This window comes from Spodoptera frugiperda, chromosome 30 (genome assembly GCF_023101765.2).
Source record: "Spodoptera frugiperda isolate SF20-4 chromosome 30, AGI-APGP_CSIRO_Sfru_2.0, whole genome shotgun sequence".
Taxonomy (NCBI): domain Eukaryota; kingdom Metazoa; phylum Arthropoda; class Insecta; order Lepidoptera; family Noctuidae; genus Spodoptera; species Spodoptera frugiperda.
In genome coordinates, this window is record NC_064241.1 from 12485507 (window position 1) to 12502747 (window position 17241).

Sequence of the window (17241 nt, forward strand, 5' to 3'; positions counted from 1 at the left end):
TAACATTTTATTACTTTTTAGTTATAAAAGTATAATAGAAATGGAAAGTTAGGTAAACATCAGAATTATTTAGAAAAATCCTATAAAAATTCATCCATTTCGCAATAACCCACAATATAATAATTATGTTTTTATAAAAAAATAAGAAAAGGCTGTAAAATAAAATAGAAACATAAACGTGAAGAATCAAACTCAGTCCTATACACAATGTTTACCTATCTTTTTTATTTTGAATGGCGAAAATTATCCAATGTCTATATAGTCTCCCGCCTTGGGTGAGGCGAGAGGCAGTGTCAGAGATTTTTACTGACTAAAAGCCACCCCGTTCCTACTCCTGCTTTTTGAGCCGGAGCCCCGGCATGCCATTAAGTCATCCACGGCCCATCATCGTTACGACCTTCAAACAATAAGCTACAACTCCTATTGTGTTTAATTGTATAGAGCCGTGCTGCAGTTGCAGGTGAATCATAGATTTCCCCAGAGCATGCACTGCATTAGAAGATGATCTCATGTAACAAATCAACTCCCTGAAGTTCAGTTTTCATTGTTGCATAAAAATATGTTCTGGATCTCATGTTGATCGCCCATTAGACCGATAGGTCCTGGTGGTCAAAATAAAGCTGGTATAGTTAATGTGGGAGAGCCATGCTTTGGCACGAATAGGCCGGCTCGACCGAGTAATACGACGGCCTCACAGAAAAGTCAAAGCGAAAGCGACGTGAAATTTATGTTTCGTTGTGTGTATGAGGTTTCCGGAGGCCCCATTACCCGTCTTCCAAATCTTACCAACCCTATTCGCCTCTACTCCTAACCCCCAAAAGGCCGGCAACGCTCTTGTAACGCCTCTAGTGTATCTGATGTCCATGGGTGGCGGCGATTGTTTACGATCAGGTGATCCGTCTGCTCGTTTATCGGTTTATACCATAAAAATCAATTGTTTTTTTATAGAGTAGTTAAAGGTGCAGATGATTAAAGTGCATTCCATAATGTAACTACAAACGCATTCGCAGTGACCTCTGTTCAACCTAAGAAATTGAATAGAATGTCTAAATCGAAACCTAAATAGGACATAATGAGCTATTTTCGCAAACTGCTAATTGTTAATGACGCGAATGCAACTACAAAATAATCCAACTATCCATAACAGTATAAAATAATGCAACGTGCATTCAAAACATACCATACTTAACACGTCACAGACAAATCAGGATATCTCAAAACAAGTGCATTCCAATTTAGTTACGGAATCGTTTAATTTTACGTTCACAGAGGTGAAATTTCCATACGATGTTTGTTAAAAAATTAGTTTGGACGGATGCATGTGACGTGTGCGTCTGGGACTGACATAGATGTCAAATATAAATAAAATGTTATGTATTGGATGTTATATTACGCGTGTTATGTAATGGTGTAAACAGTAAACTTGCTCACTGATAAATATGGATGAGTGTATTGTACACTGTGGAGTTAGGAACATTATTAATTGTTCAAAGTGAAAGGGTGTCGGATTCGATTGAAAGGTCGAACAAAGTTTAAGGAATAGTAAGTTCAAGTTTGCTGAGAAAAGGAGGATCCTCTGACCAGGTGAGGTGATCGTGACTGGCGGGCTTTCTGCCCAACTGTTGTTCGTTTGGATTTTCTATCCATGTTTATTCGCATGTAAACTTCGTACGCAATGTAGGATTTATGACGTCATCCGTTGATTTGTTCGTCGATCGTCTATGTGCGACTTCTGTCATCTGTTACTTGTGATGTGTCGCCACAAAAGTATTGTTGAAGATTTTTAGAAAACGTCTCAATATGTCCTATTGTGTCTTGTCCAACTTGTTGTTGCAACTTGACCAATAATACTTTTTACTGTAGTTATTTATTCCATGAAATGCGTGTATCATTAAAAGGTTTTAAGTTCCTTATTACTGTGGTATTTGGAGAGAAGGGCAAGATGTAATGCTTTATAATAACTCTCATATTAGAGTGGCACAAGCCGACACAGGTACAGTCGAATCCAGAAACAATAATATTTAATTGTATGGCTTTAAGAACAACTCTTTAAATTCCTCTATATTTAACCTGAACCTTTTTAACTGCAGTCTTCAGACCACAACCGTGGAAAGACTTAATTAGCGAACCCATTGGTGTTTTAAATTATTAGGAAAAAATGAAAGATCTGGCAGCGAATTGTCATTACCACCATCATCATATAAGTGGCGACTGCTGGACTGCTGGACTTTTGAACGTCAAAGCAAATATTATTTATTACAATATAAAGAAAACAAAATGTCTGTCTGTCGGTCAGTCCTCTAGTGAAGCTATTTGCTCGTTCCAAAGTTTTGATTCCTTAATTGAACATGACCAATTCAGACCATTTAAATTCAACCTTTTATACATAATATACCAACAATATTATTCATACATTACTAATCGTAAATATTTAAACACTCTACAACTACTAACTCTAAAGCGTTTGATATAATGCAGTTGTGCATCGACTGTACTAATATTGGACAGGTGCGCAGGCGCACAGTATCGCTAATCGCAATCGCAGTGCAATTCTCGCTCAGTGCAGTATGGCGGTGCGCGCAATCGTCGCGTCTTGCGCGCTACTCGCGTTCGCGGGAGTTGCGTGCGCGCAGGTCGGTTTAATTGTTTTTTTTTTTAATTTAGTTTTAGTGGTTTTGTTTTTTTTGGTTTGGTTGGTTATTTTTTTTGTGATATTTTCATGGTCGGTAAGATTAGTTTCTTTTTTATTTTTGGTGTAGAAATTATGGTTTCGTATATTTTGGGTAATTTTGTTGTATTTATTATTAATTAAATTGAACAACTTTTTATTACGATAACTTAAACTTTTTCAACAAAATACTAATTAATACTTAAGCGAAAAATCGTAAGCAGTTTTTAATACATACAAAATAAATTATGTAACTCAACATTATTTTATCATTTAAAAAATATTCTAATTATTAGTAAAATACAATTACACTACATCTTTTTATATACTTCTTCAGTATCCATATATGCAGACAGACTAAAGTATATAAATATTAAAATCAATCGATAAATGATATTACGCATAATTGACACGCATGTCAATCAACATACATAACTATGACATGATATTAATTATGTATACCAATTAAATACATGCATTATATACTCAATTATAACGTTATGTATCGATGATATTTAATACATAAGGTGCGTGTGTAGAATTCTAATTAATAGAAAATAATACATAAAGGTTTATTTACTTCGGTTTCTATCCGAGATTTTACACAGTATGGAGATCACTTATATGACTTAAATGAAACTACAAGTATTACTAGTCCACAGAAGCATGATACAACTAAATATTTCAACGAAAACCGAAAATTAAAAATTTTAATTTCAAACGAGTGTCACTTAGTGGGAATAAAAGTGTGTTTATCCTATAAAAATGAAACTAAATTCAACAATTGATATACCTAACTCAATAAATAATTTAAAAATTAATGCTAAGCTTAAACAATAATAAAAGTAAAATAAATATCACCGTAGGCACATTATGGCACGTAATGCCTCTGTACAATGAACACATATATTAAACTGTGAAAAGTGTTAACAATTTATGTTGTAAGTCCCATGTAATAGGGGGTGAACCTATTGTGTAATAGGGAGTGAGCCTATTGAGCCTAAACTTTTTTTTAATAAATTAACTACGCCTAAAGTTCTTACATTTATCACGATTTACTTTAAAAAATATATACAGTTCTATTAATTACGAATCTCCTTTTGGAAATCGCTAAAAATAACGCCATTAGTCAGAAAAAGTCCCGTCATGCACATTGCACACACAGCATTACAGTGTAGCTCAAAACAAGGGATCCGATATCAGTGAGCGTCTCTTTTCACAACACTAGTGCTGTACCGACATCGTGTATCGAATCTGGATACGGATACGGATAAAGAAATAATATTGCATCAGATTTAATAAAACGGTAAGAACATTAAATGTTATGTCCGTATTATGTTAGGAAAATATTTTTAGATTTCAAGTAAATTAAGTTAAATGAAAGTATGTTTCTAATTGATTATATTTTTAAATATTAAATCTCATTAAAACTTTTAATTTAATATAAATAATGGAAAATATTTTTTCACCCAGGCAACGGTTTCACTCACGTTACAGGTATAGCCAAAGCATGTATTTTAATGTTTTTTACTTATCGGAAATCAGTTCCAAGCTATGAGCAAAATCCCTCGTCGTGTATCATGCATGTAGGTAATTATAAATTTTATATTATAGACACCATCTGATCTACGTAAATAGTAGTAGTAGATTCGACGTGAAAGAGATACAAAAGAAAACCCCATAAACACTGACATTTATACCAACCATTAAGTAGGATCTGGTTAAGGTTCTAAATATTTTGTAGTTTCGGTCCCACTCTACGCAGTAAAGCGGTTGTGATGCGCATGCGTCGCTCTGTAAGTAAACACTCGGAATGTGTGGGAAACTATGTGTGGGGTTACCTTACATAGAGGTCATGGCGTAGTGTTTTTTATTTTATTTTTTTATGGAGAAATGTAAGCGTAATTTTGGTTTTAGAAAACTATTATATATACAACTAGCTACTTCCGCGCGGTTTCACCCGCTCTGCTTGGCTCCTATTGGCCATAGCGTGATGTTGTATAGCCTATAGCCTTCCTCGATAAATGCACTATTCAACACAAAAAGAATTATTCAAATCGGACCAGTAGTTCCGGAGATTAGCGCGTTCAAACAAACAAACAAACTCTTCAGCTTTATATTAGTATAGATAGATATAGTATAGATTTACAAACTCAATATAGGACATTCTTTGATAAGCTTAAATATTGTTCAAAGTAATAAAAATAAATATTTTATGAACCCTAAATTAGTTAATTGGAAGGGTGTTTACTTTTTATTAATTTCCTTTTATTAACACGTCAAAGTAGATTTGTTTTTAACTAAGGAAAGTATGTACCATTTTCTCAGTCATATAGAAACCTTTCTTTTTTATCATTATAACTCAAATCTGTGTAGCTGCCAGTAGTCCAGCCACTGCACTAATGGTACTTCTTATCAAAACACTCATAAAGACTATAGATGTTAGAAAGTACCGAGTAACAATACATGAATTTGTATAATTTAGGGTCAGTATAAAAGGTGTTTATTTTTGTAAGGGTCTGAAGAGGCATAGAGTTGTTTTGTTAGAAAGGTAGAGGGCTTGATTGCAGCGAACTTGACCTCCAGTTTATAAAGAGGGTGAGAAAATTGTGCCATACATTTTTATTATCTAATGGAGAAGAAAATCCATTTGTTTGTCTTTAAAAAAATACATATGTTTACAATTTCTCTGATACATTTTGTCAATCAATAGATAATCTGTGCAAAATTAAAAAAAAAACATCATAGTGGTCCATCTTGCGAGATCTGATGATTGGTGAGATCTCGTGAAATTATAATTTAAAAACTCGCAAGATTTGCATTCCCTATGCACAATTTTTCTCGTAAATATGGTTGCTCTAGAGCAACGTATGGTTAAAAATAACGTAATAATAAAAATTTTATTTAATTTTAATTTGCGAAAACTAGATTATTTCCAATAACCCCTTAATTTTATATTACAGAACATAATATGTTATAGAAGTTATACATACAACTCAAGAGACTTTTCATTTAAAAAAATAACCATTTCTTATTTTCACACATTTTTATTCTTAAATATAATACTTAATCCTGAAGAATTCATGAATGTTGAGTAATAATATCCACAACTATACAACACCTGTGTACATATAAATCTACATGTATTATAATATACATCTACATTATTTACTTAACGAATGATTTAAAGACATGTATTATAACTATCAGCCGTTTCAGCAAGTACAATACATTAGTCACCTGAAATTTATGAAGACTTTTTTGAAAAGATTTTCTACCTTCATTTTGTCTATTGTCTATCTATAAAACATACAAAACTGAAATGTATCTTCAAATCAGTTGTGAAACGGATTTAACTAAAAATAACGGTTAACTCACGTAAATATCCTGAGAAAAGCTCTATACACTCTCTCTATAGACGCAGCGACGCCACGTCCGCGCAAGCTGTTCAAGAGGAAGAGTCCCTCTGTGACTCAAAATTAATAGAGCTTGTCTCAGTATATTTACAGTATAAACCATTATTTTTAGTTAATTTACTATACCTCACGATTGTTATAAAACAATTTGTGAAACTTATTGTTTTGTTCTATTCAATATATTGGTTGATTAGTCCCTGAAATAACATAAAGAAAACTAAATTGAAACAAACTGCATAGACTGCCGTGACGTCACCGTGGATGTCATACACTGCAACATCTGATGTCCGCATTGTACCGCCGACCTTGTCTGCAGTCTGCAGACTGAACGCATCGACAATGAAATTGGATAAGCCATTGATTTTACAGTTGCATGTGTATTAGTCATTGCTGGGCTGTAAATAAACATGTTTTGTTGTTATTACCTAGTGGTTTGTTGGTTGAGCAGTCGTAGCTGGGGTCTGGTATTCGATTACTAGTCCATAATCGGACTACTGTGTAAATTGGAATTGGTTTTTTCCGTTTTGTAAAATTCTCAGTTATTTCACGGAGTCGGGATTAGACAGAACGAATGAGTTCATATTGAGTTTTATATCATTATATTTCCTACTCATTCATCATCTTCTGCCATTAGTCTTCTGTATATATAAAACTCTTTCGTTACTAACTTAATGGACAGACAACGCACAGCCAATGACTTCTCCCGCTTTGGTCGAGGCGAGAGGGAGTGTCAGACTCTTACTGACTAAAAACCACCCTGTTCCTACTCCTGTAACTTGCTAGACAGTCCGCAGCTCCGATGAAATGACTGCTATAACTCTAAATTTCACTGTGGTGACGCAAATCAACGGATGACGCCGCATCGCCGGATCAGAGGGTACAATATAACCTTAGCAAGATTACTTTTCTTCCCGGAAGAAGCAAACAGCAGTTCCCTACCTTTAACAAACCACATCACAATGTGATCAATGTGATACTCCCATTGTACCTCGGCTCTTATACAATATGATTGAGTATATTATAAACAATGAAACAAACAATTTATTGTTAGCAGCTTATCGCATAGCCAGGGATTATGTTACACTTTTATAATTCATAATTATTTATATCCTGCACCATTGACCTATTTAATTCAATCTGTCGGTTATCGTTATAATGTTTGCCTACAGTAATCTTGATTAATTGATAGTACAATAACTGGGTATGCAAAGGGTTCATTTTAAAGAGCTTTTTCTAAGGGGGAAAAATCATCCAATGACTTCTCCCGCCTTGGGTGAGGCGGGAGGGAGTGTCAGACTCTTACTGACTAAAAACCACCCCGTTCCTACACCTGCTTTGAGCTGGAGCCCCGGTAACCCGTTATGTTGTCCGCAGCTCCAGATCATTTTAATACAATGTGATAGGTGTGGGACTTCTAACCCGTTAAGGCTGAGTACTACATCTAATTTTATCGACAAAAAAATAATATGGGGGTTGAACCCCTAATTGAAAATATAGGAAAATAGTGATTTTTTCGGTAAGAATAATTCACAAATTATTTTTTTCTCACCAAAACATTATCAAACATATGAAAAAAGTAATGAATTAGTTAGCCAAGGTTATTAGCTACCGTTTGTCGTCTTTTTTTTGTTTCTACGACGCATACAACCTTTGATATCAAAAAAAGTAAAAAAAATATTAAAATGGCCATAATTTTTAGGGGGAGGGGATTCGACCCCTTCGACCCAGGACTTTTGTCGTTAAAATTAGATGTAGTATTCAGCCTTAACGGGTTAGAAGTCTCGCCCCTATCACATAGTAGTTTTGCTTTGATTTGAGACAATTTTGTGTTGTGTTTTTGATTGTGATTATGAGTGTAATACGTTTTATGGGAAGTGAAATCAGTTGTTTACCAGTAATATTAATTTTTATACCTGGGTCAACTCTATGAGACGTTTTGAATTCGAAATAGCATTTTACACCTATAATGTTAACTTATACCTATAATGTTAACTTTATTTTCAACGCCAACAGCCTATAGGTAAGTGGCAACAGTTGACTAAAGGTCTCTTCTCACATGGAGAAGGATTGAGATTTTTTGCTATCTTTGGAATATCTAAATCAGATTGAGTATTAATCTTACTCCACATTAATTTCATTGATATTAAGTAGTAGACAGACAGTGCACTATATTGTGGGTTTATTTATTAATAATAATTGGTAATAACAAATTGATGGTAAATGTAATTAATTATTTTGAGTAAAATCTTATGATGTATGACAATAGGTTCGCTTTACTTATGACTCATAACACATGAATTTATATGTGCTATGTTTATCCCTTCGATAAATAAAAGGCACGTCACCAAGTTTATGGCACTGAGCTGCTATAGTAACAACCATCACATCACATCACATCACGATGCAGCGTGATGCTCTCATTGTGCCACGAACCTTGTGTTTGTTTACGCACAGTCGTAACAAACAGCAGAACATATTGCACCGTCTATATATTTATTTATTTATGTATGTCATGGATTTCAATATTCATATTATTGCTTGTTTTATAGACTTTTGCCACCGTAAACCTACTCTGTCTCTACCACACGTAGAGAAAATACCTACATTTGTCATCAGGTCTTTTCGCAGTTTTCGTAGGACTCTCTTATATAAAATAAAAGAAGCTTATATTGCGTGTGGACTTGCTTCTGCTACAGTTTTTTTTAAGGGGGATATCATCCAATGATTACTGACTAAAAACCACCCCGTTCCTACTCCTGCTTGTCGAGCCGGAGCCCCGGTAAACCCGCTAGGTAGTCCGCAGCTCCGGAGATAACATTCAGTTTTAATTTGCATAACTACTTAATGCCTACTAGCTTCTGGTAGCGGCTTCGATGCTTACGTAGCAGAGGTGAAACACAAAAATACACACACGACATGAAACAAAATACTCGACATATGTTTCGCTCCTCCACGGAGCATCTTCAGGAGGTGTTGACTCAGTCGGCTCCCGCAATTCGAGCTGATATTCTTTCCCTCTAATTAATAATTTCAGTTACCAAAAACCTATACGTAATCTACGTATGTAGGTAGTAGTGTAGCCCTTTACCGTAGCATGCGTTCAAGGCTGCATTATCTCCAGTATGCACAAGATAAGGCCTCCCGCTGAAATGTTACTGTAATTTCAGGTATTTGGGTCACGGCCGCGTAGTGCGCGGTGGAACAGTGATTTGTATCTTATTTATTGATATTTAGTAAGTAGAAGATGAAATATATTACAAAATGTCGTGATGGCCCGGTGGTTTAAGACGCCCTCTTCTTATGCATGAGAGTGCGGGTTCGAAACCCAATGGCAAATACCAATGTGACTTTTAAATTTAGACATCACTGACAAACGGTGAAGGAAAACATCATAATTAAAACATTTATAATTTTTAATTATAAAGTTTGAAATCGCCAACCCGCACGCTTGCTTAAAGCGTAGTAATTAATGCTTATAAACCTTCTCCATGCGAGAAGAGGCTTTGGTCGAACTGACTAAATACATTTTTAATTTTCATAGTCCGTCATCATTCCTATTATAGACTCCGTACTATTTCAATAGCAGAAAAATCCACAATACCACTTTGGCTGGGAATCAAACCCATTTTGTGTCATTACGTGCATTATCTATTTACATAATCCTTACTAACCGACTAGTATCAGAATTACAACCAAAACAATAGTTAACAAAGCAGATAAAAATAGTATTTTTGTCAAAAGGTATCAAAGTACCTACTTATGTATGTAGATATATTGTGTGTTACTTAACAAATCCTTGGCGTTGTACAAACAGACAGGGCACACAATACTGGCTGTAGATAGCGGTGTAATGGTACACTTGTTTATGTTTATAAAGGGGTAGGCAGAGTTATGGCTTTTGGGACATTAATGGATTGATTAGGTTGTTTTATGGACAGTTTTAAATGTTATATTTTGGGAGAGATTTTTTATTGTGTTTTTTAACGTTCTAATGAGCCTTAATTTTAACATTATATAATTTAACGAACAAAACGATATCTTTATTATTTGCGGACTGTAAATGCTTACATATTAAATTAACTAAAAATCATGGTTTACCCACGTAAATTAATGGAGAAAAGCTCTACTAGTTTCGAGTCACAGAGGGAATCTTCATCATGAGCAGCGTGCGTAGACGACGCCGCGTCAGATATAATTGCGACTTCGATGTTCACAAAAAATCAGTAGACATGTAAAAATGCTGAGACGCTATAGGTATATAGAATTCAAGTTTTCATTAAGTGTTAAACAAAAATAGAATTTTCAAAATTTGGTTCTTTAAACCAAATTATCCCACGTTTATATAGAAGTATACAACATGAAAAATAAACATTTTGCAAATACATCTTCAAATATGACATCAGTTAAAATTCTTTTCAAACATACATTCGGACATTATTTTGTACTAGTCAAAACAACAATTTAGCATAATGAGACTGAATGAGACTGACTCATGTTTTAGTCGGTATGATAAGAATTTCAGTTCAATGCATTCCTTTCAGTATACGGCTAGGTAAATAGTACAGGTATGTAGGTATAATGAATGCCTATGTAATCTCTAGGTACACTATTCATGATTTGTTTAGGTATTAAAATAGTTCGTGTAGGGCTGGCAGGGTTTAAGTTCCTGCTTTTCATAATTATTGAACTATTATATAAATATTGTTTCTTTTTTCAAGTTTGTGCTACACTTGAATTAACTCTGGTGTATATTTTTAAACGTTACACGTAGGTACACTAGGACTTACAACAATACGATCAAAATAATAATCTTTCACATGCATACGAACGACAAACATACAATTTGACATCCACATGACACCAAGACACGAAACATTAATTTGTGGATCCTACAAAGAAAATTATTCCTTCTAATCGAACCGGCTACCCGTTACACGGCAGTCAGTTGCCCAGCCACTGCGTCAATCGGGCAGTCATGAATCTACTCTACCAAATTTTATAACAACACGTTTTAAAAAACATCCAGACTTGGAAATACTATTTGATATTCACACAAATAAATTAATTCATAGATACCTAACTTTAATAGACAACTAAACACCACATTTTATTGTAATAACTCATATTTGCAAATAAACTCTCTTTATCTTTACCTTTACCTAGTTTAATTCCCATAAAACATGCTCTGCCACCTTCCACTCGGCGATTCAATGATGCAACATTAACCAATATTCTCAGTTGCAAAGTGGAACATAGTAAGTATAGAAGAAACAGACAAAGATATATATTTAAAACGGTTGCAAAGTGGAACATAGTATATAAGAAACAGACTAAGATTTCTATTTAAAAAACTGTGTATAAACCCACTTTAATAATGATAGACATGTACAGCTACTCGCAACTGCAGAAGCAGCAAAACAAATATTTATTTTATTGTCAAGTCAAATAGTGCAGCGCTGCACATTGGCGTGGCAACCGAAGCACTGTGACGTCATCATGCATCGCCATGCATCATGCACGTGTAAACAGACTTGTCAATCCGAATCTATTTTTTGTTACACTAAGCTAGGCAAAACACGCCTTTAATTCGTAGGTAATTAAGGTAGTTATTACAGTGGCAAGCCAACCATGTAATGTTATGAACTAGCTTCTACCTGTGACTTCGCCCGCGTTACCTTGCTTTAAAACGTAGCCTGTGTGTCATTCCAGAACCAACGTAAAAGTTACCGGGGTTCCGACTCAAAGCAGGAGTAGGAATGGGGTGGGTTTTAGTCAGTAAGAATCTGATACTCCGAGAAGACGTTCGATGATTTTCCCCTGTCAAAAAGAAATACCATAATCTATTACTGTTTCTTCATCTCGATCCCTTCAGCCATTGCGACGTGAATGAAGTGAAACAAACATACACACAAACTCATAAACTTTACAATGTAATCCACAAATAACAACCAATTTTAACCATAAAAAAACATTACAAATTGCACAATTAACACATGTGAACCGAATCGTGGAATACTATTTATGAATCACAAAATATTTATATGTATAGTAAATGATTTCATGTGGGAATTACCTAAACCTGCAGCTAATCTTCCAGTCAATGTGTCAATAGCATAGTCAGTTAATAAAATATTAGCTTTAGAAGCAGCTTACCAATGGTGAAAGAATGTATCAAATCGGTCCAGTAGTTTCGGAGTATATTCAGTGCAAACAAACAAAACTAAATATTTTCTCTTCTTAACTACCTATTAGTATTTTTAGATAAAGTATGGCTATAATCCTCTTCTCTCTAAATGAGGTAAGCAGAGTTTCAAGTGTTATTACTAAAAGTGTGCAGATAATGTTACTATTGCAGTGCGCTGGCGCATAGCCAAGCTGAAGTGGTCATAGATCATTATTGGATAGGTGATGTTATTGTTTTACATTATTTTAAGTTATAGACCACATTTGTGGTGATCTTGAAGTGTGTTTAGATTTGGTTAGTCGATTGGTGAAATGACTAAGCGACTGGTTTTTGCGCAACGTATTGGGTTTTTCATACCCGTATGCTGTGACATCATGAATTTTACGAATGCACGGTCGGCGCAGTGGCTGTTGCGCATCCTGCGGCGGTGTCGACTGATACATGATCATTATTAGCACGGAGTCAAGAAGTTCGGTGGTATTTCTACCCCCATGTCTTGAAAAGCACGTAGAGCCGTTGGTCCTGCACCTGACCTCTCTCCGGTCGTGTCAGTCTGCCGTCCCATCAAGTTCAGAGTGTGAGTGGACTAGAGAGTGTACCATTGTTTCCGCACACACTTATGAACTATAATATCTCTTGCGTAGTGAACTAGTTTAGTTAAACTTGCCACCATGATCGAAATCGATCAGGAGAATTTATTTTTATTATTTTAAAATCATGTTTCGTACCTATTGCAAGTAAATATGCAATATTAAACGAGCATAATACAAAGAAAGGATAACTAAGTAATACAGTTTCGCAAAGTGCATAATTTACTAAGACATTATGAAATTTAAAACTCTTGCAACTAAACCGACATTTGGCAACGAAACTACTCATATTTTACTTTTTTTTTACAGTCACTGACCTTTTCTCCTTGACAAACCAAATGAAAACTGAAAAATTTCAGTCAAATGAACTCATCACTGTAACAACATAGTTATGAAAATTGGCATGAAAAACTGTACGTTTGACGTAATATCATGAAATTCTACTGTAAATACAAACCGAGTTTTAATGGGTTTCCTTTGTGACGTCATCACCATAATTTTGCTATTTCATTTTTATGGTGGCCTTGGGTTTATATGCTGAGGTCAATGTGAGCTGTATGGTTATTAATTTTGAGAAGGGTTAATGCCCTGATTCTATTTGATTAGGTAAAGGTGAAGCGAAATGCGGTTATTTGGCTATTTGCAAGATTTGTAGTGGTGGTTGCAGGTGGTCAATTATTTCATCAGCTTCCCATACTATTTGCTAGGTAATTATTGCATGCAAAAATAATTATTGAGTACATTATAATTATATTTCTGAATTTAATAATAATTGTATGTCAAAAAGTCAAATAACATCAATTAGGACGTCACTATTTAATACATACATAAGTGTCAGGTGTTTATCAATTTATATAATATTAAAAACGTTATGGACTCTTTAAATGTTTTATCTATGACCCATTTGAATAGAGCCCTTTTAAAGCGGTTTAGTGGCAATTCCTTGTATAACTACGGTAGTATATTAAGTAATCTTATCACCATTGGAAAGCAACACCTATTTAAAATGTTATTCACAGATAGTTTTAGCATAAAACTAGGTTAGGGTTTTTCCTCATCGTGGGTGTAGCGCTAACCGGGTAGTAGTAATGAATTGACTAGAATAGTAACATAATGTTGTTTTAATGTCCGTCTGGTAGACTAGTTTAGTTTAAAACATAAGACATGTGTTTTTATTTTCTTACCAGAATAAATACTTTCGACGGTAAATTAATTTGTTTTATTTTTTATTTTGATCTGTACAGTGGAGGAAAGATCTGCCTGATCATTTAAAAAAAAAATTTGCTTGAACCCAGCAAAAACTTTAAGCCATACCCCATAAGTCAGTAGGCTGCGCGACGTCTCCATGTCGTCGGTGCACGCTGCTCATGTTGAAGAGTCCCTCTGTGACTCGAAACTTGTAGAGCTTTTTCCATTAATAAAAACAAATGGAAAAAGCGTGATTTTGAGTTAATTTAGCATGTCTCACGATAGTTATTATAAAAATATAAAATAATAACTGTCAACAAAGTTTAATTCCTTTAGTAATAAAATACTAATACATAGATGTTACTTCCTCAACATCATTGTATGTGTCAATATAAACAAGACAATGATGAATATAATCATTATACAGATTTTACGACTGCATTAAAAGTACAATAGGGGACTGATGATTATGATCACGTCATCATAATATTCGTCATTTTATGAAGTAATTTATTCCGTAGTAGGGTAGACAGAAAGGCACATTTTAAAATACGAAGGAATACGTTGTATAACAATACAATATATGTATTATGCTAGGTACTACATCATTGCTTACTACAAGGCTAGATGATGGCCAACGTATAAACCTCATAATATTTATGAAAATATATCGACTTAAGAAGGTAAGAAAATTACGCTGTTCCTTTGACTACGCGAAAGTTAGTTTATATAGTTTAATAACTCTGAATTACCAAACATTATCGTAATAAAAAGCGTTGTTAGCGTAAAAATTTCGCAGATGGCAATGAAAAAATTTACTTGTACTTACTTAAATTTATTTTTAGAATGTAATGTTTTAAATCTCTGGTCTATTAAAAAATCCACATTTTCTCTTTTACCTGTACCGGCTAAAGTGCATTTAGGATACATATTTTTTGTAACCAACCAAATCAATAAAATAGGATACGTTAAAATGTAAATCATCATCAACACATATCATTCCACTCTTGTACCCTTAGTACGTTTAACGAGACCGAAACGAGACCGCGCTTTGCACTGTGATTGGCCTGATCCAATGAAACAACCAATCAGACCGCCAAACGCTTTCTCGTTACGTTTTCGTTCAACGTAAAGCAAACTCATACTAAGGGAGACAACTTTCACTGTTGACTGAACTGAACTCAATTTTCAACATTAAAGATCTTAATCTCCAATTTCTACAACATCCATTAATATTCCAGGATGCAGTGGTGATACTAGATATCAGCAACCGCACACACCACGGGGCCCACAGAAACCATGGGAGCCATGGGGCCCACTCGAGCCGTGGGACCCATGCCAACATAGCATTATTAGACGACTGCCAAAGCATAATCACACAGCTGGAAACAGCAAAGGAAGAAGCTCTCCTACTGTATACGGACTTCGCTTCCCGGGCCGGTAACGATTTGAGAACATTCCTGAATAATATCACTGGGTATGCTGATGGCATCATCCAGAACATCGATGCTGAACCGCCTTCGGATGATGTGAGTATCTTTTTGACTTATTTATACTGTTCAAATTTTTTTTATTTAACATGACCGGAGTTAAACTTAAACTTAAAAAAATCTCATGTAAATCAATAACAGAAAACTTTAAAAAATGAGGTAACCACCTTTATTTATCTCTTACCGTCTCAAATCTTTTTAAGTCAGGAAATATTCCTAAAAATACTCCTGAGTCTGAAAAATACTATGTTTAAAACAGCATCGAAATCGGTTCACCTAAACACAAGATCCACGCACCAAAATATGTACATACATACATAAATACATATAGGTCAAACAGAGAACCTCCTTTTTTGGAGTCGGTTAAAAATTATTTTAAAATCTAATTAGGTATTATTATCTAATAAACAAAACACGAACACAACATTGTCTACAGACAAACATAGTACAGTTCATTGTTCTACAAAATATACTTACTTGAATTCACGATCTCAGTTTGCAACTTGACCGTCACTTGAGTGTAATGTTACTGTCCAACTTGCTTAACTTGCTGAGTAAACAACGACAATTTATTTATAATTCATGCTGTGTTGTTGTTTTTTAATCTAAGTTCGTGTCAGCAACCTAATTTGTACATACATGATTAAAATACCGTGGTTAATGATAGTTATTGTTTTAGCGGTATGAATTAAAACTAAAAGTAATGTACATAAAGTATGAACTCATTGATCTATCTTTCAAATCCTCATCGCAATCAAACTACATTTTGGAACAAAGAAACGGACTCAACAGCGGCTTTTTTTTCATTTGAAACAACCTTCTAATAAACTTTAAAAGAATTGTTTCATTTTACAACAAAATACTCTCATTTTAAAGGTAATTAAATTACTTTTTATACGAATACGACATACGTTGCTAATTAATAAAATGCTTGTACTTATCAGAAAATATTTATCAAGAAATGAAAAAAAAAGACGTTAGTTTAGTTAGGCTCAGTTTCTTTGCTCCCAAATGTAGTTGAAAATATGTTTAGCTGTATTATGCTTCATAGACGTAGAAAGAAAGGATGTACTTTACCTTTGAAACTTAAACTGTGCCTAATAGATACACCTACTTACTATTCTTAGTCACACCCAAGAATAAAAGCTAAACCCCTTACTCAGCAATTACTAAACTATTCTACCAATGAATCAGTCTGACTAAATCCACAGCATTCTTAGTTCCCCTCACTGACTCCATAAAAGTACCTAGTCATACAAAGTTTCATCCACACCTAATATTGACATCACTCCAAAATATTGATGATTAAGAATTAGCTCAGAAAGTTATTTCTGTACATAATACAATAACTGCTATGTATGTTATGAGAAAAGTGTTCGAAAATAACCTTTGACGCGCATGTGCAATGTGCATGGAGAAATGCATGTTTATCAAAATATCTATGTTAAATATTTTGTTTTGTTTCGTTTTGTGCAAGTTTAGTATGTGCGATGAGTTGTTTTGTCGAATTCTACTAGTATATACATTGTGTTGTCTGTAAACTTATGTAAATAAAGTGAAATAGTTATTTTGTGTTTGTAAATATTTTCTACATAGTAGAGAGATACGTTATTCTGTTTATTTTTGAGAACGCTTATCTACTTATTTGAGTAATATACTCGTAATATTTATAAAATTTCTTTTTTTTTTTTTAGACCGGCGAGAC

General features: G+C 34.2%; 1 protein-coding gene across 1 annotated transcript in view; it reads left to right on the forward strand.

The window, feature by feature from the left end:
* The first annotated feature begins 2468 nt into the window (after window positions 1-2468).
* The window catches only part of LOC118269973 (uncharacterized), a 32239-nt gene continuing 17466 nt past the window's right edge, over window positions 2469-17241 (forward strand). Inside the window, exons 1-2 of the mRNA XM_035585378.2 lie at window positions 2469-2633; window positions 15288-15575. Coding sequence (XP_035441271.2) covers window positions 2568-2633; window positions 15288-15575 — 354 coding nt within the window. The 5' untranslated portion in view covers window positions 2469-2567. The remainder of the gene's footprint in view (window positions 2634-15287; window positions 15576-17241) is intronic.